This window comes from Petromyzon marinus, chromosome 4 (genome assembly GCF_048934315.1).
Source record: "Petromyzon marinus isolate PM22_M1 ecotype Great Lakes invasive population chromosome 4, UKy_Petmar_22M1.pri1.0, whole genome shotgun sequence".
Lineage (NCBI taxonomy): Eukaryota > Metazoa > Chordata > Hyperoartia > Petromyzontiformes > Petromyzontidae > Petromyzon > Petromyzon marinus.
Genome location: NC_133670.1, coordinates 12,643,216 through 12,664,819, shown reverse-complemented (window position 1 = coordinate 12,664,819; position 21,604 = coordinate 12,643,216). Strand labels below are relative to the sequence as shown.

Genomic DNA, 21,604 nt, shown 5'->3' with positions numbered 1-21,604 from the left:
ATTCGGTGCAATTCGTCAACAACAATCGCGGCCTTAAAACGAGTAATATATCATCGGCGACGTTTCGGGCAATAGCCCTTCAGGAGTACATAAGAAGGCCAGGCCTTCCTCACGCAGGAGTGTCGGGGGTTACGTGAACCTCCGTGAGCGGAAGTGACGCCGCTTGTTTGGGATTGGGGCGGGGAGGGAGGGGGGGGATGGAGAACGGCGCGTGGTCCGCGCGCACGTGACGGCCGCACGTGACCGCCCGTCACGCGTGATGGAGCCGCTAGCCAATGAGGCGCCGAGAAACCGGGGCGCTGGTGCGCGTTTCCGCGTGGCCGGCCATCTTACGTGGGGGGGGGGGAGGGGTTTGAGAGGAGGCGAAGTGGCGCAGTGCGCGCGGAAGTGCCGTGCTGTTTAACGCGACGAAGCCCAAGGCCTTTCTTTCGGCTCGTAGTAGTAAAAAACAAACAAATCCCCGCACATTGCATTGGTGGGGTGGATGTGAACTCCTTCGCCTTGGTATGCGAGGAGGTCGTTTGGTTCTATACCGATCCCAACACTGACGCCTGCTGTATATTTGGGAGTCTGCATGTATATCTCTCGACCCGTGGGCGCGTGGATTTTTCTCCGGGGTTCTCCGGTTTCCCCTCCCCCCCACACACCCTCCACGTCTAAAATCAACATCACGCGTTTGGCAGGAATTCGGCTGCAATACATTTCAACACCATCGGGCCACTTTCGTTGAGCTTTCGTTGAGCTTATTTACGATAGCAGGGTCGCTTCTGGAAGAAGAAAAAAAAGAGCGATATAGCTCTGTGACCCTTACCTGTTCAAATAAACAATAGTTTATAGTGTAATAATCCAAAGGTTATGTTTTCCCCGCAGTAATATGGTCGCCCGAGTTTGCTGACGTCACGCGCGATCGAGGCGACCCCTGCGAAGTAGTGGGCGGCGAGGGGGGCGGAGGGGTCCCCCGCTGCGCCCCACGTGACTCCCGCTGGGCCAATGAGCGCGCGCGGGCCGGCAGTGCGGCTGCGGAACGCAAAGACGGCGGCGGCAGCAGCAGCAGCAGCAAGAAGCGGCGACTAAAGCAGCGACAGTGGGGAAGACGCGAAGGGCAGCGACTGCAGAAGGCAGTAAAAGCAAGAGCAGAAGCGGCCTAGGGACATGGCGGCAGCGCGGGTCCCGTCCGCCCGCGAGGCGGGAGCAGCCGTGCAGTCGCCGATCACGCTGTCCCCGGAGCCGCGCACAGGTGACGACGACGCTGGTGGTGGTGGTGGTGGGAGGGGGTGAAAGTGATGGTGGTGCATAGAGTTATTGGTGAGGATTATGGGGGGGCTGGTGGTGAGGGGGAGAGAATGTGGGGTTTATTGGTGAGGGGGGTAAGCGATTTGGTGTGGGTGGATGAAGTGAATGGTCACGTGTGTCGGTGGGTGGTTGAGGGGGTGAATGATGAAGCATAAGGTGAATGAAGTGAGAGTGAGTGGTGAGGTGAGTGTGGTAAGGTTTTGAGGGTGGCCAGGCTACATATGAATGCTGAGAGGGGGGGGGTGGTGAGGTTTCGAATCAAAAGCTTTATTTAGACTAGCGGAATCCGATGAGCAATGAAGGTTAAAGATTAGTTGCGAGCGTGAGAAGTTGGTTGAACGTGCATAGGATGAGTGGTGAGGGCGTGAGTGGTGTGGCTATGAAGTGGTGAGAGGAGGGTGAGGGTACAAGTGGTGTATAGTGGAGGGGGGTGAGGGTTAGAGGGTGGTGAGATCGAGATGATAGTGAGGGCGAGTGAAGAGAAAGTGCAAAGGGATGGTGGAGAGTTGAGGGTCTATTGCGAGGTGGTCAGTGGTGAGGATGGGAATGGCGAAGGGTGAGCATGGTGAGGATGAGTGAGTCGTCGTTGGTGAGCACTGCCTAGATGGTGAGTAGGTTTTGTGTGGTGAGGGCGAATGTGGAGAGGTTGCGATAGGTGATGATGGAGGTGCGGGAGAGAGGGAATACTTGACGGTGAGGATGCAGTGATTGGTGAGTGGTAGGGTTGAGGAGGAGGTAATGGGTTGAGTGGTAAGTGTGGACATGGTGAGGAGTGAGAGCAATAGAAGAAAACGATGAAGCAGAGGGATGAGGAGAGTGAATATTTGGTGGTTGGGGAGTGGTAAGGTTTTGTTATGTAATCATATTAATGAGTAATGTGTGATGTTTATTGAGATTAATTGTTGCGGTACGAGTGATAAGTAATACGTTATTTACTGGTGAACATTAACTCTATAAAGTCCGTGGTGAGTAGTAAGGGCTGCATTATTATTTCGTCTCAGCTCCACGCTCATGCTTGCATGCATTTCACCGCTCCCACTTAACGACTGTGGTAAACACTGGAAATCTCATTTCCGTCTTTTTTTTGTTGGGATCCAATGTTATGAAAGTGCAGACCGGTGCAGCACTATAGTTTTATTCGCTTTGCAAATTGATGGGTTGTGCGCTCCGTGTGGCACAGGTTTGTGTATGCCACCTGGCGACTGCTGCTACTGCCACTTTGTGCTGCACCGCATGCACAATGAGCTTACCGCAGGGAACAGCACCAGCACACGGTGATGGGGGATGTGATGGGGATTGTGGTGGTGAGAATGTGATGGGTGTGTGGAGGTGGTGGTAATGTGTTGGCTCTGCAGATGGTGGGGATGTCGATAGGTATTGAGATGCTGCTGCAGAGGCTGTGTTCATGGCAACAATTGCGTTCATACCATGATATATTTTCTTAATAGGACAATTTCAAATAGTACAGATTGAATTGAAAACTAATTTCTTTAGAACTGTTTTTTTATGTTTAGTTGTCCTTCCCCCGCACCTCCGATTAGCACGGTTGGCTACGTACTGTGAAAAAGTTATATTGAGGACATTTTCAAATTTAAGTTCATCACTGAGATTGGAAGCTTTGGAATTTCCGATGCTTTATTTTGTTTAATGGGCGTTTCAAGATATAGCCACCTCTGATTTCATAAAACTATCAAATGTGTTTATAAAAAAAAAACATTTGTATGTTTAAAAAAAAACATTTGCCAGTTGAAATCACACACAAACACACTAGCGAACTAGTTCGTGTGTGATAATTGTGCATAACAACCTGCACACAACCAGATTAACCCACAATTAAATTAGAGGCATGCATTTAATTGCATTAAAATTAGATCCCCTTGGATGCTGGCCCATTGGCTGCGTCACGTGCCCTAACGACACAACATTTTAAGCGTCTGACTTGCGTATTTTTGCACACTGTACGTTGGAGATAACCAACTGAGCATTTTTTGTTGTATCTCTCACGATATTCACCAAAACGGTTCACTTTCAGATACGGAACGCCTTGATCGGGTCAGCGCTTTAATGGAGCGGCTTCGAGCCAAGCACTCTGTAGGGAGGCCATGGTCCGACACCTTCAAGCTTGTGCGGCAGGCCATGGTAAGGATCATCATGGTGATGGTGACCATCTCCTGACAATGGTGCTTGAAAACTTCGCGTTGCCTCTCTGGTCACTATGCTCTCACCAAAATGGCACATCCTTGAGGTTATCGGGATCTGCCTTTGCCACATCGAAAGTGGTGGAGTAATCTTAAGTTCCCGCAATTTATAACATGGAAAATAACAAATCTCATTTGTATATTTAAGTGGAAGAAAAGGTTAACAAGAACTCTGGACACAAATTTCAACCAGTATTGCCATTCATTGGCATTCGTGAATTCATTCTCTGTGAATGGGGCCAAAGGCAGGTGGCTCAGGATGATTTAGGCTATGCACAATTTTGCACACACTTTATCATCATTATGATACGTTGATCAAATAAGTTGCTTGATACCAGCTTATTGCATATATTTTATATATTTAAAATAGAATGTTTGAATTTGAAAACAAAACTAGTGGCAGTCATGGGAGAATGGATCACTTTCCCTCAACACCTGGCAGCTCTTTAGAGCTCAGTCACGCAAAGACATTCAACCTGAAGCTGCTCGAGTCAATAGTGTTACATTACAATTTGCAGCCAAGCAGACGTGTGTTTGTGTATCCAAGTGTTATTTTGTGCTTTGTTGCATCTTAGGTAAAAATGTGTACATGTTTGTAAGGAGCCAAAGACAGCTGGACGTGGTGCTGGTCACATCACCCACTCGTGTTCTGTGCCGGCCTTCATAGGTGCTCGTTAACAGCACTTGCTCCCAGTCCCCTATGTAGGATATACGAAGGATCTTATATTTCAGCGTGTATACTGTATGTGTGGGTGGAGCGGTAGCCTAGTGGTTTGCACACTGCACTCCGAACCCAGCGATCTGAGTTTGATTCAAACTCACGACCAACATCAGTAGAGAATTTATCCATTGGTGCGGTACGTAGAACATCAGCACTTGGGAGAAAAAGGTGGGCGGGCATGGTCTTGGCCACACCACCCCCTCAACAGCCTGTGTAGGATATATAAGATGCACAGGTGCTTGCTAACAGCCCTTGCCCCAGCAGTCTTTTAAAATCTATATGGGGGATTTTTGTGTTTCAGGAGAAGCGCATGATGCCGGAGTCAGGAGGTCATCAGCGTCTCCTACACTGTCTGGAGACCATCCAGAAGGTGCTCAAAGGTAATCAACTCTGCCACAGGTTTCTTATTTTTATACTGCATTTGGTATAAGATGCATATGAGATGGTAAAACATTATATAAACTCATTAAAATACAGTAAAATCTATTGAAACAGACTGCAGCAGGGCATAATTTGGGGTAAAGCAGAAGGCTTCTGAAAATACATATATAAATATTTCACGAATAAACCAAGAAGCTCTGACACGAATGCTGTTTACTTGCTAATTAAGCTGTGAGCGGTATAATTACATTTTTATTTAAAGCTTTCATGACTGCAGGGATTCATATTCTTGGTTCTTTCGGTAAAGTCACGTAGAAGGGAAACAAAATAATACAAATATAAAACAATAGAATTCTCATGACGTTTCGACTGCAACACAAGCAATCATCAGGTGTGAAAACCACAGCAAGAAAATTTGAAAAAAGTGGCAGTTTTTTTTTACGTTAGCACCACGGAGAGCGATTTGGCAGTTATTCAGATGGACGAGTCCATCTATGTTCGGAAAAGAGGAGGGGGGAGATGAAAATAATGGATGCGGTCTGAAAGCCACCATAAGCATGAACAATCAATTAAGACCCGAAATGGTTTATCACATCCTTCCAATGATTGCTAAGCCAGAATCCATCTTCTCGGTTGAAATTGTCTCTGTGTTTGTATATGTGGATAGCCTCAGGAACGATTCTCTCATGGTAGCCAGATGGCTTGCAAAGAACCTCTGTCTTGGAGAAGTCAATGTCATGTGAGCCTACTGAATTATAAGTAATTAAATGTTATGTAAAATTAGGTCAACATGTTCCCTTGGAAATCATGTCCTGCTCGTTGCCCCCTTGTTTTTGACATACATTTTATATGTTACAAATTAATTTTTTCAAGCCCGTCAGAAAAATCTCCTTAGTCTTCTATACCGAGTGAACCCCTCAGCCTTCCTGTCCTTCGTTGTGATGGTGACTCAGATTAATCTATACTGTAGTGATTATTTAGCCTTATTAAATTATAAATATTACATATATAGGTAAGTCTTATTAAGTGGTAATTGAATGTCTTCATTACATACAATTTTAATACAAATTTAGTGATGTATTATAATTATTTGCTGTATTCCGAACATCCCCCATAATCGAAAAAGACTTGCCCAATTAGTCCGGCTTCAAAAGGGTTTACTGTTATTCTAAAACTAAATTGTAACGTAAACACTTCAAAAAGTCATCCATATCGTCAGTGCCAAGAAATATTTACTCTTCATTGCTGTAAAATTGAGAAAATCAAGATAAGCCAGGTCGTTGTGACTTTTTTTGTTTCAGGGGTTTCCCTGACCATTTGGACCACCCCTTGTACATTTACACACATTGCAACATAACTGATTCCCCATGGCATTTTGGGTACTAGTTAATTACTAGCCGATACAGTTATATATTTTTCCCCATAGATAATTGTCACAAATACACTCTTTGGTTCTTTCGGTGCAATTTTCACAATATGAGATTATGTTTATTTATTTCAAACAGGTTCTAATTAAGAATGTAATAATTCACCCATTTCACAATTCATAATCCATAGTGGTATACATTTGGAGAAGTTACTTCGAAGTAAACACGATTCTAAATCATCATTTATATAATTCAATGTACGTATCAATAATGTAAGACTATATTAATTGTTATCTGACTATTTATGAATGTTATTGTAAAATTGATGATGGTGCAAGCTTTAAAACGATGCTGCATCTTGTGCATGTGCAGTGAACTCCCTCCCAGGAATGGTGGATCGGCTGGAGGCTTTGGCCAAGCACAACGGGTGAGTGGGGGTGTGAAGTATGGTGATAACAAGCACATTTGCAGTATTTTTAGATTCAGTGCACTGTAGTGATTGCAATTAAACTACAGTTTTTTATGATAGCTGCATTTATGGTCTATATATATGAAAAAGAGGAAATTATTAATCTTACTGAACTAACTGCTGATACTGTTACATGTTTATTACAGTTATGAAAGGAATGGCACTGGCTTCAGCTGTCCTCTTTAGCACAGTTTAATGAAAACACTCAACATTGCCAGTTATATATTCTTTGTGTTTATTGCTGTGAACATCCACATGCATCGTCTTTTTTTAGGCAAGTAGGTTTGTGCGTACATCCTTGTCGTGTGAATGTGAACATTTGCATATACACTGTTTTGCATGTTATTTTCATTGGTAAAATGCACACGTTTTGAAAATGTTAAGGGCTTCATGGGCTTATTTATCGAATTATTTTGTTACATATATTTTACACAATGCCATCCGATGCCCCTGCACACCCTTGCAAAGGATTATCCACGCGCAATATTTGATTATATATTTTGTTAGATTTCTGCCTGTGTTTTGTTGTATTGGCTGTACCTTGGGAATATTAAATGACTTCAAGAACAATCCACTGAGGAGGCTGTTATCAGTTCAAACTTTAATTCTCTATACTCATGTTTTTTTTGCGTTTTTCTCTTTCAACGTTCCAGGTAGAGCCATGATATATAGCATAACACTATCCCTGACATTCTTCCCTCTGCAACACCAGCTTTTGGACATTTCTGCAATACATCCTATCCTGACTGGAACATGAATGTTGCTTCATGTTCTTTCTCATCTGATTATCTCTGCAATGAAAACGTTGCAGAGATTCAATTAAAAATAATGGGGCAAATGTGAATCTGGCTCCTGATATTGTATGCGTCATTATTCATAAAGGAATTTAAGTTTTTGATGGGTAATTAATGAAAACATTTTATAGCATACAAGGTTGGCTTGTGCTAAAGAATGGTCAACCATTCAGCATGGAGTCCCTTTTAAAGGATCATTGATGACATAATATATATTAATGACACATTTTTCCTTACATGTGTACTAAAAGTCATTTCATAGATCAGTAATACCACAAAAATACTTTGTGTAATTGATAATGTACAAGACATAATCATGGGTACACAGGAGCATTCATTGATGGGCCCCATGAAGGTGAGCTCACTAAATATATATAGAATATAAAAATACAAGCTCGTGGAAATGTTTGGATATTGAACAACATGTGCCTCAAGGCATAGACATCTCCTTAAGGGTGGCCTCTGTGATGTGTGCGACACAGACTGGCGTCCCACCTCGGCCCCACAGGAAAAGAGTGCTATATCACTTCGGACATGTTCTACCTGGAGGTGCAGATGGAGCCATCTGGAGTTGTGAGCGATGTGAGGGTAGCCCATCATGGTGAAATCAACCCTGCCGTGAGTTTTCTCTCAGCCTCTGGCCGTTTGTTCAGTGTTTCTCATCTCGAGTGAACTCGACAACCAGTAAGCGACATGGTTCCTGTACCAGCAGTTCAGTAGAATGCACCTCCCCTGCTAATTGACATGAACCCTATGTTTTTTTTGGTAGTGAATATATGTCATGGATTTCTTAAAAAAAATACTAATGCCCTTTAGCCTTGAATGCCTCATCAATTCTCAAGACCTTTTGTCTTTTGTTGTGCTCTATTTTTTTCAATTTCTTTCTCACGGTTTTGAAGAGTGCTGTGCATTTTGTCTTTTGTTCAGAATTTTCCTTTTTTTTCCTCTTCAACTTATTAATAGTGGCTTTAGATAACTTGTTCTCAATTATCTTTTTTTACTTTGCCATCTCAATTTCAATGCACTGTATTGAAATGTTAGTTATTTAAATATCGATAGTGGTGACATCGATTTCATAATTTTGCTCTGGAGGTTGAAATCTCTTACTTGAAGCCAGTCGAAATTCTCTGACCCCCAAAATTTGATTTCTGATGTCAGCTGTCTTGTTTTTGTTCTCCTGTCATTCTCACTTCTAATTCTCCTAGAACTTTCTGCTGCTTTTTCGACCACTCTATCCTCCTTGAGCACCTCCATAACAACGTCGGTGTCGCCAGCACACTTCTCTCTTGGTATCACTTTTACCCCCCTCAAGCTGCTCTTTATGTTTACAAACAAGTACTGTTCTTCTCTCAGTAAACCCATGTGCTCTGGTGTCTCACGAGGTTCCATCTTCAGTCTCCTGCTCTTCCCAATATTTTCTCACCACTCTTTGGAATTAATCCGTAGTTTACATGTTGACAAATGTTTCAATGCTGATGACACCCAGCTTTATATGACCATTTAATGCATGGACCCGACCTCGGTGTCCACTTTTGCATATTTTTTACATGGTCTTCTCTTGAATTGGTTATAATTTCCTCCAGCCAGCTGTTACCAAAAATGAAGTACCCATAGGCTAAAGTCGACTCTCAACGTAAAGATGCCACTTTGAGTATAATAATACTCGTACAACAATAATCATCCAACTGTTATAGTAATACTTGACTCACAGTTGACCGCTGAATTTAAATATAATAGAATGCTTTTCGAATTGTACATTCCCAAGATTGCCTTGAATGCGCCCAACCTTGTCGGATATCAGAAGCTAAGCAGGAACGAGTAAGGATGATAGATCACCACCATGCGTACACAGATAGTCATAGGGGTTTTCAGGGCTACGTGGTGGACAGCAGAGGGTAGTGTAGAAAAAAAATCTAGTTTTATACATCTATCTGTGATCCCCCCCGCCCTCCTTCATCAATCCGCATGAACCAATATGGTGACGTGTGGTCACATAACCCCCACGATCCCCGCAGCTTGAGGAGCCCCTCGCCCAGCAGTGGATTGACAAAAGGGCTGTACATACACACTCCTAGAATGACTACAATTATACTCTTGCATGTGGAAGTATATCCAGGAGCTAAATGCCAATGGCGAGGTCTAATAGCCATGTGAGGGCTTCAGAAAATAATTTGTAGTTTTGCTATTCCTTCATTAAAGGAGAGACAACTGTGCAGTGGTTTAATATAGCCTGCAGTCGTTTAACACCTTCCTGCGGAGGGAGCTGGTAGGAACGTTGGGTTGTTCGGTCAATGGCCAGGGTCAACGGCGGCGTGGTGTATTCCGCAAATATGCCCGACTGTGAGGGCGGGCACAAGCCGGTGTGAGTAGGTTAAACGTTGAGTTTTATAAGGGCACCACGGGGTGACCAGCCCCTCCCCACCCAGCCTCACCTCTCCCTCCCTCCACCCAGCCCCACCCCCCACCCAGCCCCACCCTCCCCACCCCCTACCCAGCCCCACCCTCCTCACCCAGCCCCTCCCCACCCTCCCCACCCAGCCCCTCCCCACTCTCCCCACCCAGCCCCTCCCTTCCCACCCAGCCCCTCCCCACCCTCCCCTCCACCCAGCCCCACCCCTCCCATTTTTGGATGCACGACGGACGGACACAAACAGGTCCCTGCAGGGTGGGCTGGTAGGAACATTGGAATTTGGCGCAATTTTATGACATTGTTACGTAAAATTGTGCAAATTGAGAGTGTCTTCCCACCTTTTTGCCCTCAAAATCGTTGAGGGTTCTTCGGACAAATTAACCTCTGTAGAGGAATGGAATGGTGAAATCCTTATTGACTGAAATCTGCTCATTTTGGAGCAATGTATCATAAAATCGTTAAGGGCTGGGCCGAAAAATGACAATTGCATTTTAAAATGAGGAATTGTTTCCCGGTATACGGTAGTATGGGGCTTTTGAAAGGGGACGGACGGACGGACGGACAAATTAATCTATTGCAGGCTGGTACACTCAGTTTACAACTTCGTTTCTACCAGTATAATCCCCTGTGGGTTGGTGTAACCAGGAGGTTCCTACCAGTAATATAGTCTGTAGTGCCTCTGCAACAGAGGAATAGCAAAACTACATGAATAGTAAATAATTGTGATAGGAATTGCTTTACACAGCACTGCGATAATAGTGAACTCACGTTTATTTGGTGTAATGGGGAAGAGGAGTGCCCGGATAATGAAAAACATCTAAGTGAGGCTTTAAAACAAATGTATTGCTCAAGTGTATATTATCGGGATGAAGATTTTGATTGTGTTGTCTGTTTTGATTGATTCTTCAAGTAATTAGTTGATTTTGTACAGTAATCTGTTTACTTGTGGAAATATGAAGTCACGTGGGCACTGGGTTCTTGACCCCAGATGAGTGAGGAACAGCTAGTTAAACCAGCGTGCACAGAAACTTTGTATTTTTATTTGCGCAAGACGGCTAATTGGCAACGCGGATAATCCACCCATGGTTAATGAAACCTAACTACACTTCCTACTTCTGTTGTAGCTGAAATATAGTTCTTATGTTTTCTTCTGATAAACAAACTGTTACATAAAGCGCTAGATTTTCTACAGTATACAGTCTTGTAACTGTTGAAAGCTCGGACGCTGTGCTATGTAAATTAGTTTTAATTTTTAGATTTTCAAACGATTCTTGAACAAACTTCATGTATATCGCTTCATATTGAAGATATACAAACCTTTGATATATATTAGTGCTGAGCATTATATACACATTTTTTTAAACATAAAAAATCTGTAGATTCTAAAGAACCCAACTTTCTGTACTACCATCTCCTGGTCATCGTTTAGTCTTTAAATGCTAACACAGTCATGATGACCTCAATTTCATAATTTTTTTAAAAGTAATTTCACAGTTGCTCATTTGTGTGCTCTTGTAAAGTACATAATGAGCTTTTAAAACTCTTAAACGCATACTGTATGCTGACAGAAGTATTTAATGTGGAGCTGCAGCACAGACAATACTGGCATTTTACATTTTAAAATAAGCTTGAGTGATAAAGAAGTCTCAACATGTTTATAAAGTACTGTACTGGGGAAAAAAAATAGAGCAATTCCATTTGTCAGTCTCCAGCTTCCATAGCGCAGTGAGCTATGCAGGGGCATCGTAATTAGATTAATATTCTTCATGAAATAATTAACAGATTCCTAGGTTTATTAAATTGGGTTGTATTTCCGAAACAAAAGTATTTGGTGCGCACATGTGTAATAAACTGTTAATCCCTCTGACATTGAAACAATTTACTTCCACATGGTATAGTCCTACAAAATAAACTCTCATGGCTGACTGCATAATACGTAGATTTGACATTGTATGCATTGTGTTAGAAGGGCCAATGCTGATGTTGACATTTTGTTTGTGTTTTTAGAGTTGTCCAGAGCTGACGCAGATACTGAGGTAAGCAGCTTATTGACTGCAGCTGTAGCTGACAGTAATGTTGGTTTCTACAGTTCCTATTTTAACGGTATAATTTTTTTTCGAAAGAGTATATTGAAGTCATGGAACCCTTTAAAAAAAAAATTATCAGTATCAATTCCACAAATTTAATACAAACAATATTTACGTCTTACACTGGTGCTTTCACCTGTCAGTTTAAAAAAAAAACATGCATTTATATAATACCATAAATGTTATACATTTGTCAGAACATGTTTATTCCTATGCTAAAAACCGCACCAATGTCTTTTTGGCAACTTAAGTAAATGTATTGCTTCTACCCAGGTTATTAAGTTGTCCACCAAATACGTTCTTCATTGCATGTAATCGATCATTGCTGTCAAAGTTCTACAGGTGTCTCAGCACTTGGTAGTGCTGCAAGAGATGCTGGCAGGGACCTCACATTACATGTGATTAGCCTTGTGCAGCTTGTTCACACTCGGACATTGTTAGCTTGTGCTCGCTGATGCGTCATGTGTGCTGCAATGTGTTTTCATAGCGCCCATAATAGAACTCTTGAATTGTTTATTAAACAGATGACCGTCTTTTGAGTGCATGGACATGATAGGCTGTCGTATAATAATCAGCCAGTTGCACGTGCAAAACTGCTTCCAGCTGAAAAGGATTCAGGAAATTTGAAACGACTGTAAACTGTGACATCACATGAAGTCTGTAGCTGGTATATAGACACATTGGTTTCAGTTAATTTCTTGACAATTTAATCATGATTTAGCTGTCATGTTCACAGGCAGATCCAGTGCATGCTAGGACATTTAGTATCACTAGGTGCAATGCTTTAAAGTAGTGTATAAGTACGAGGATTATTAGACACGAAATGAATGTGGCTTGAGAAGGAAAACACGAATAATATAGTTTTTTGTATGACTGTCACTGTTCATTTAGAGATTGGAATGGAGCTTAATGATCACATTGCACTGTGGTGAGGCTCACTTTTGATGCTGCTGTTGTCTAGAGAAGGGAATTTGGAGGAGTTCTCGAAGCATTTGGAGGGGCTGGCAAGCCTCTACAAGCTGCCAGGAGACAGGTACTTGCACTCCACTGTTCAAGTGCTTCATTACTCCAGCATGATTGAGAGGGGGAGCCAGCCATTAAGGTTTTCTGAGGATGTGGAGCTTTTCCATGTCTGGCAAACCACTCAAGGGGCCCGGCAGTGTTGAATTAGCCTCAACAAGAGGTGGCTAAGGGGGCCCAATGTATATTAGAGTACCATGTCATTCATGTAGCACAGGCCTGAGATTACTGGTGTAAGTTAATTCAGATTGTTAATTAATCAAGATCTTTGTGAAAGATAAAATACAAATAAACAGATTGAAAAACTGGTTGATGGACGAAATAGTTTCTCTTGTACGAAGAGTTCATGCTTTCAGCCCAGTTACAACCTTGGTTAAATATCAACATACACAATTTGGCGTTTTACTTGGTTCAGTGGTTGTTTAAGATAGATCCTTGAAGATTATTGAGGAAAGGACTTTGAAGTTCTTTCCAAGTTGGTGTACCATGAAACACGAGGTTCTGCTGCCAAAATGAGTTAGACGGTAAAAGTGCATCACATCATAGCTAGAAGCTGATTACAAATCCAAAATAGAATTTAGTGGTGAAAAATGGCATAATTTGGACAAGCACACCCCTTGAGTGCAAGTCGAGATTTGCTTACCCCAAAGTGTGCTTGTATCAGAAGTTGCCTTCTGTCTCCCCCCTCCTGGTATCATGTGAGAATGTGTTTCCTATACTAAAACTGTTTTAATATTGAGGTGTGCTCATATCTAGTTTCTACAGTCACTTGGTCATGTCGAGAAGATGTGTCAAGGTGTGAATTCCTTGGCCCTACATTGGTACGAATTTGGCAGAAACTGCAAAATGGATAAACGTATGACATTGAGGCTATGCATTCTAGTATCAGCTTTCATTCTTGCTGATTTGCCATGGGATTGGGGAATGCGCACCAGGGCTCAGTGTTACAGTTCATTGGCTGTAGAGTGGCCCTGGCACACGCTCTAATTTGCTTGTGCCTCTTTCCAGAGAGATAAGCCGTCTGAAAATATGGCCTGTGTTTTTTTTTCCTGTAGCAAGCTGAAAACAAAGGTCTACCTTGCCCTACAGTCTTTGGAGATGGACCTGGCCAAGATGGCTCAGATGCACAGGTTAGGATTGTGCCAAGTGCGGAGATGCAAGGGTCTTTACATCAACGGATTTATGTTTTGTTATTCCACATACTGGTCTTTGGCCAAAAATAAATGTTGGTCTAATGTTACTACCATCAAAATTTAAAGAGAAAGTAATTTATATGGAGCATTCACAGTGACGGCTATTGTGTGGTGTTTATGCTTGGTAACAGGGCAGCCACCAATGTGAGCGTAGAGGAAGTGATTCTGCAAGGCGTGGTGGGGTACGTCAGCCCTCGCATGGGAGGTAGGTTCCTCGCAACCTGAACAGCTCTTACTGTTAAAGTCGTCGCACATAAATAAGTGATGTAGAGAGTATATTCTTGGTTCTTTCGGTAAAGTCACATAGAAGGGAAACAATAAAATAATAAAAATATAAAACAATAACATTTTTATTATTTTATTGTTTCCCTTTTACGTGACTTTACCGAAAGAACCAAGAATATGAATCCCTGCAGTCACGAAAGCTTTAAATCAAAATAAAAGATGTAGAGAGTATTAATTTATTTTACAGATGTTTTAGTATGTATTACACTGCCTGGCTTTTGCTAATGTGGGTTGGTTAATGCATTTGTTTCTGTTCTGTATGACCTTGCAGGCCACCTTATGACCCTCAAATACTTCGTCTCGCCATACGACCTGCTGGATGAGAAGACAAAATCCACTGTTACGTTAAACGATAACAATGGTAACCTGCACATCAAGGGATAGCACTGTTAACAATACAATTTCAAAAGCCATACCAGACTGCTACTTGTGAAAGCTCTATTTATTGTGCATGCATTTTTATTATATTATCAATGCAAGATGTTTGTTTTATAAAAGGCCTGTTTTGGAGTTATCATAACATTCTAAGTATGCCAATTGGAATTGATGCAGGATCGATACACAGTTCACAACTAATGCCCGACACATGTACTGCACTAAGCATCAACAGAGCAGTACATGTGTCACATCTCATGTGGAGGTCATTGTAGATGTTCGGGATGTTACCTTCACCTCCGTGCCCATGAATACGCATGTGGCATAAATATTCGATCAAAGTCCAGTGGCCACTGCTGTAATCTCACTCTGAGCCTACTCGCCCCTCCCTGCACGCTCAGTGCCTCGTTTACTAGGCATGAACGCGCACGTGATGATCGAAGCGACTACAGGGCCATTCAAGCTGCCCATCGCGCCTCTCATCGCTGGCACACACCCTATTGATGGCACCGGGTGAGTCTGCTCTGGGTCAGTGTTTGCTGGGCGTTATTGAATTGCAGCTTAAGGTTTGATGACTAGGAAAGAAATATAGCTTTTCCTGGACCCAGCTTGGAATCTGACACTCGAGCATGATACATGTGTTCATGTTACAGCACAGTAAATGAGTGGAAAAGAAAATTCCCATCTGCCATAATTGCAAATATTTGGACCAAATGCACCATATAAAAGACTAAAAAATGTGTCGATGTGCCTAAATAAATGTCTGATCACTGTATATTGATTACCTGTTGTAATTTGTATCAGAATCATAGACTGATAAGGGTATTTGAACAAAAGCTAAAAAGTGCACAACAAAATATGTAGAGAATTAATCTGAGAGACAGAAAGGGGAAACACATCGATCAGCGAAAAAAATCATGTTCAGGACATATTAAGGGGCCATCCATTTAGTACGTACGCATGGGGGGGCGGTGAAGCCTCGATAATGTCTACATTGACCTTCAAATGAGTTAGTCCAGCGGTGGACTATCTATTTGCTTAAACACGTTAATATTATTCATCCTTGATCGTTTCTGCATGGATTAAATATCGGCCGTTCTATAGGATTCGGGGGGGATGCATCAAGCGTACGTATTTAGGTGGGGGGGGTTGTAAAAAGTATGCGTGCGTACAGGGAGGGGGGGGGTCAAGTTTTGACAGAATTTTGCGTTCATACTAAATGGATGGCCCCTAACTGTTCAGAAAAGTAAGTTGTGCTTGGACAGAACATCGGTGGTTGAGACTTCATAACATTGATAGCTGTCGGAGGGAAAGTCCCTGATATGACCTCCACCATGGAGATGTATGGATGTTGAACTTCTTTCGCACCGTACATAGCCAACCATGCTAATCATGTGCAGGAGCTAGATTGTTGCATGGTATAATTTGGATTGTGGGATGGTGACAGCGTGGAAAGATCTTTCTTCAGCAGTGGAAAGATTGACCTGAATGATACGTTATAACAAAGTAATATCTAGATCTTGTAATAATTATATAGGGTTGCGACTCAAGTGCTTCTTAAACAGATATCATAAAACCAACATAGTATTTAAAGTTCATGACTTCGGAGCTATATTTTGTACTGCAATGTTTTCTATAGGATGTGCAGAGCATTGCAGTTTTGGTAACATACGGGAGTGTGTGCATGTCAGTCATGCAACCATAGCAACCAACAGAAACAATGTTGGTAAAATATAGAAAAATGTCACATTGAACTTCACATGAGTATCATCATGAATTCTTATGCTCCGTGTTATTATTTAGTATGCAAGAACAAAAACATCACTCACGGTGACATTTTAAAGAAGACTCTGGAATCAGCCACTCTTGACGCCTCGTGATGTGTTGTGGCTTTGCTTTGGAATGCCATCTTCAAAGTGACATCTGCTCTACTTGAGTGACTGCTCATTAATCAGCGAGTGTTTTTCCTCTCCCAGTATGCCGTCCTTCTCCGCCATCTCAAATGCAAACAGCATCGATCTACCGGCTTGCTTCTACCTCAAGTTCCCACAGCCCCTGCCTTTGTCCGACACGGCCATGCAGCAGATCCAAACCAAAACAGGTGCAGTTGAACTGCACATGTTAGTCATGAAGGATTGGTTCACGTCAGTATTGTGGTGTTTTTATTTCCACTGTTGTCTTTACATTTTATACCTCAAATGTACAACAATCCCACATTGCCAGTTATATTCAATTATCTTAATTTGATTTTTTTCATATCCATAAAGAGTGATATATTTATGCAGGTTTATGGTCGGGAGTGAGCGCAATGGTTCACGTACTGTACTTTGATCCCAATGACTTTGATTCCATTCCTGGCTTCACAATGGCAGTGATAATTGTCGTCTAAAAGTGGTATGAGCCGGCACAAGCGTTCCTCTGCCAAAAACAAGTGCCCTGTGCAGTGTGTAAACATCAGCATTATGGAGACAAAAGGGCTAGGCATTGGGCTGCCTTTCTCTCTAACAGGTGCTCATTAATACTACATTTCCATGGACAGCCTACTCCAGTCAGCTTGAGTGTACTCAAGTTAGCCTTACCTTAAGGGAGCTTAAACTTGAGTTGGTTAAAAAAAATAATTCCTGAGTTGAGTTATAACACGAGTTGGGAAGATCTTTCCCAGTAATATTTGTGAGGAGTAAAAGTCCAAGCTCACGTTGCTGATAAAATTAAGTATTTAATTCTACATGTTAAATTAAATTAATCTATAAATGTACTTTTTCCGACGAAATTTCAACTGGGTGAGCTGGGCTCCGCGCCTCTGAGTTGCCTTCAAGCTTTTTTGTCCATTTGCAAAATTGTGCGATGTTATAAATCGTCTGTTGTATGTTTCTGCTGCCTACAGAATCTTGTATTGACGTTTGGTGATTAATTTCTGCTCAGCCCAAATTTTGATGTAGGAAATTCACATGAAGCAAACTCAGCCCAGAAAATGTGGACGCCCGGTTATAATGGCAGCCAATTTGAGTTGACAAAACATATGAAAACATGGCAATCTGAGTACATAGGCGAGTTCTGTGCCATCAGTAATCTACGAAGCTATAAACAGTGTGTTAGTCTGTGCATGCTCATGCATCCATTGTGTGTGTTATGTGCATGTGGGTTCCTCATTGACAGGGATTCCTGTGACGCATGTGGATACGATGGGGCCTCTCTTTGAGCTCATCGGTCACGTCACACAAGGACAGACACCACCACCCCAGCCAGGGTCTTCTACTGAACATGCAATGTACTACTGTGTGGTGGGTTCATGCCAGACCAATACACGATTGTCCATGTGTGCACACTGTGAAGCAATTTTAATTACTTGGATTGGAGTCCAGCTGATGCATATCATTGCCTCAAAATGTGTTCATTATTATCTGGTGTGTTGTGTAAGCATCAGCACTGCTGAGACACAGAGGTCTAAGATGTGGTGCTGACCACAATGCCCATTGTGTGCCTATATGGGGACTTTATAGAGGCTTGCTTAACTCTAAGAATGTGAAGTATAATACGTGTTGTGAGAAATATCGCATTTAAATATTTGAAAAATAAGTTTGATTTCCATTGAACTTTTGCCCTCCAAACTCAATTGGTGTGCACTTTAATGAGGGGAGATGCACACACACACACTGGTGGCACGTTGTATGTGTGAGTGCACAATCATTGGTGTATACCTTATATGTGTGCACCACATGCTATTTCATGTTTGGTAAAAAAAATATTTGTGACATAAGGAAACATTTTAAGTTTGGCTGAAAGTTCTTCCTCAGGACATCCTGTATAGATAAGCACAATAGCATACAAACAATGTAACATTTATCAGCACATGCAATAAATAATAAGATGACAGTGTTATTTTCTTTGACACAATTTACTTGCTTGGTTGACTCATTTAATCCCTATGGTATCCAGCTGCTTCATGCATGACAAAATACTTCCTCCCTTTACTATTATAGCTCCCCTTGAAACTTCTTACATCTGTCTTTCTATTAACCCAATTTAAATCAACAACCTTGTCAATTCAATATTAAATGAAATAATCTATAACTTACTATTCGTGCAAATTATATGCAAATTAATGCAGATTAAAAAACTAAACTGTAAATAAGACAAAAACCAAGATAAAACAAATTATTTAGTAAAAATATTAATATTTTATTTTTGAATAAATTTGGACCCTAAATTGTGGCCATTCCATGAATCACTGGGTTGATAAATGCTTATGAATTCCATCCAAAAATAAACTTTGAGCACTTTGCCTTTTCCCCATCCCTTCCTAGCACTAGGCCAATAGGCCAATCCCTTTTTAAAACGGCGCCATGCAACTGTGTGTGTGGCAAGCAGGTCCTTCCGGACCAACGGCACTGTTACTTCCTGAATAAGCGAGCAGTGCGGCAGGATGGGCGAGAGCTGGTGGGCGCGCTCGTGAGACAGGTGCCCTTCTCGCACCCCAGCCACGTGCCGGCCGTGCTGGCGGCCGTGCGGCGCCAGCTCATCTACAACGCATTGCTGGACAGCTGCATGCGCCGCTGCCTGCGCACTGGGATCACCGACGGTGAGAAGCGTCCGGTTCAGCAGGGGTGACCCTGCAGATTAGGCAATGTAACAATTTAACCTTTCCACAAGTCGATGGCTTTGAGCTCACGGTTTTCGTCACGAATTATTATTATTTTGCCCTCGTGCATTGATAGCCTATTCAAGAGTAAAAATATATGTGTAAGTTTATATGGAACATTTTTTCCAATCCACTGCTGGATGAGGGCCTCCCCTACACCATACGGGTTGTTGGAGTAATTTGACCATACTTCACCATGCTTGTCAGTGCAGGTTGGTAAAGGCATTGAGCATAGACATTTGGAGTATGATACAGCGTAACAATTTATTTTCCTGCACTAATCTCTGCTGTTGATTTTAAAGGCTATTAGTCAACCCATCACATGGCACTAAAATTAGTACTACTTGAGGGAAGTCATCTCTGAGAGTCTTATTTATCACTTGCTGAGCACAGACCGAAAGGCCAAAATTTAAGTTGGCTAGCAACAAACAGCACGATGTAATCAATGAGAGTTAATGTTTAACAGGCAATGAAGATAACCTTATACCTTAATGAGTTATTCGAGTTGTAAGTCTACGTTATTCTGCTGTAATCCATTTTTACTTAAGTTGTATAAATATGGCTTTCACAATGTAAATAGCCAGGGTGCTGTAATATATTTTAAAATGTTGTTAAATAATAGATGTTTACCCACATTAATGGGTTCTAGAAATCTATACAATTGAGAAACTTAACATTAAGCACACATAAAACCTATCTCAAGGCTCAATGGTGTATTGGAGATTTAGGCTCGGAGTTTTACTACAAAGTGGCTCTTAGTGTCACGATGTGAAGAATAACAAATGCAACAAGTAATGACTTGCACAGAAGTTTTGTGTAGTTTACATTTGCAGAACCAATAGTGAAGGTAACTTTAATTCAAATCACAGATTCTGAAATTTCTGTATAGGCAGATGGCATGGGTAAAGTGCCCGTTTAGGCTTGGGCGAGTGATTTGTGTGGATCCCGGAGCAGAGCTCTGTACCACATTGGTCTCTTATCAATTTATTTGTATGAAAATGCCACAGAAGTGGATTGAAGCACTCATAATAGCTTGAGCATGTGTGCACACTAACCGATAGTGATTGATGCTCTGTCATTCCCAGATATGTCTGATTACTACCAGTTTGAAGTGAGTCCCCTTGCGGACTACAGCTTTACAGTCACCTTCCAGCACCCACTAACGGACAGCATGGCCTGTGGTAAGCTCCAGTACACAGTATGATCTACTTGATATATCTTATCTTATATAGATTTATATTGCACCGTAATCCAAGGTGCTTTAAAACAATTATACAATCGTATGAAAGATGATAGTGGTTAAAATAAAGAGTGAGGTTATTAAAAGTGGTGGGGTAGTTGTGGTGACAGGAGGACAGGTGGGAGTAGTCAAGAGGGATTGTGGTAGGCCTGGTCGTAGCTTGGTGTGGGCAGGGAGTAGCAGTTGTAAGATGGGCATTGTGTGGGAGGCTAAAAATTATCCGGGCTGCGGCATTTTGTCTGTTGGAGAGGAGTAAAGGCGTAGGCAGGAAAGCAATTGTCAAGTTGAGTTATACATTTAGCATATTTTTCCTGTGATATGTATCTAGAGCATTGATCCGTGACTGTGCATATACTATGCTTGTAGACATTTTAAAATGTTTGCTCTACGAATGTCCTTTATTTTTATCTTAAGTGGAAAACTGTGTAAGTGTCCATTTCTAACAGGTTTCACTCAATTACCTTAAGCCATAAGATGTAAGCATATCTATGAATGCAAACATTACGCATGCATTTAAAATAAATGTTTGCTTTTTGGCCATAAACATGTTTAAAAATATATAGTAAGAGTTGGGTTCTTGGAATTTTGTTCTGTAACAAATATACTTAATTAACTTTCGTGAGAATATATATTTTAGGAAATAGACTCGGGGAGGCCCTCATCCAGCAGTGGATTGATCATGGGTGACGATGATGATGTATTCTGTCCACATGTTGTCATGAAACGTTGACATTTGCTGTTGTAACTGAAATCGAAAAATGTGCCACTGTGTCAAAGTATGGAAGATTACATTAAGTCACTTTTATTATGCTTGTTTTAGCCAGGAAAGCCTCACTGAGTATCACGGCTCTTTCAGGAGGGTCCTGCCACGTTTTCACAGGAGGGGTGATGATTTGTATGTAGATTACAATTGAGTAATTTGCAGGTAATATTTATCACAACACGCAATTTCCTACTCTTGCGAATGATATCACGCGATCTTTAATATGCATTGTGAACCAGGCAAAGTGTATTTTCACGCTTAATACAAATCCAGGTTTAATCAGAGCAGCTGCTGGATTCCAACCTTGTCTGCAATAAGCGGCAAATGCACTGCCACGAGGTCACATCACTGCTCCTTTAATACTTCACT

At 41.9% G+C, this 21,604-nt stretch overlaps 1 protein-coding gene across 2 annotated transcripts in view; it reads left to right on the top strand.

Annotated features, from left to right (window-relative positions):
* The first annotated feature begins 327 nt into the window (after nucleotides 1-327).
* Nucleotides 328-21,604, top strand: part of MED1 (mediator complex subunit 1) — a 27,103-nt gene continuing 5,826 nt past the window's right edge. The window contains exons 1-16 of one of the 2 annotated variants that reach the window (XM_032946182.2): nucleotides 328-504; nucleotides 871-1,237; nucleotides 3,326-3,432; nucleotides 4,514-4,592; nucleotides 6,333-6,387; nucleotides 7,706-7,841; nucleotides 11,641-11,669; nucleotides 12,682-12,753; nucleotides 13,796-13,870; nucleotides 14,065-14,138; nucleotides 14,490-14,579; nucleotides 14,995-15,106; nucleotides 16,570-16,694; nucleotides 17,750-17,874; nucleotides 18,962-19,172; nucleotides 20,318-20,413. In XM_032946182.2, the coding sequence (XP_032802073.2) occupies nucleotides 1,153-1,237; nucleotides 3,326-3,432; nucleotides 4,514-4,592; nucleotides 6,333-6,387; nucleotides 7,706-7,841; nucleotides 11,641-11,669; nucleotides 12,682-12,753; nucleotides 13,796-13,870; nucleotides 14,065-14,138; nucleotides 14,490-14,579; nucleotides 14,995-15,106; nucleotides 16,570-16,694; nucleotides 17,750-17,874; nucleotides 18,962-19,172; nucleotides 20,318-20,413 (1,471 nt within the window). In that variant the 5' untranslated portion in view covers nucleotides 328-504; nucleotides 871-1,152. Of the gene's footprint in view, nucleotides 1,238-3,325; nucleotides 3,433-4,513; nucleotides 4,593-6,332; nucleotides 6,388-7,705; nucleotides 7,842-11,640; nucleotides 11,670-12,681; nucleotides 12,754-13,795; nucleotides 13,871-14,064; nucleotides 14,139-14,489; nucleotides 14,580-14,994; nucleotides 15,107-16,569; nucleotides 16,695-17,749; nucleotides 17,875-18,961; nucleotides 19,173-20,317; nucleotides 20,414-21,604 lie in introns of both variants that reach the window. The other variant, XM_032946181.2, reaches the window with a different exon arrangement.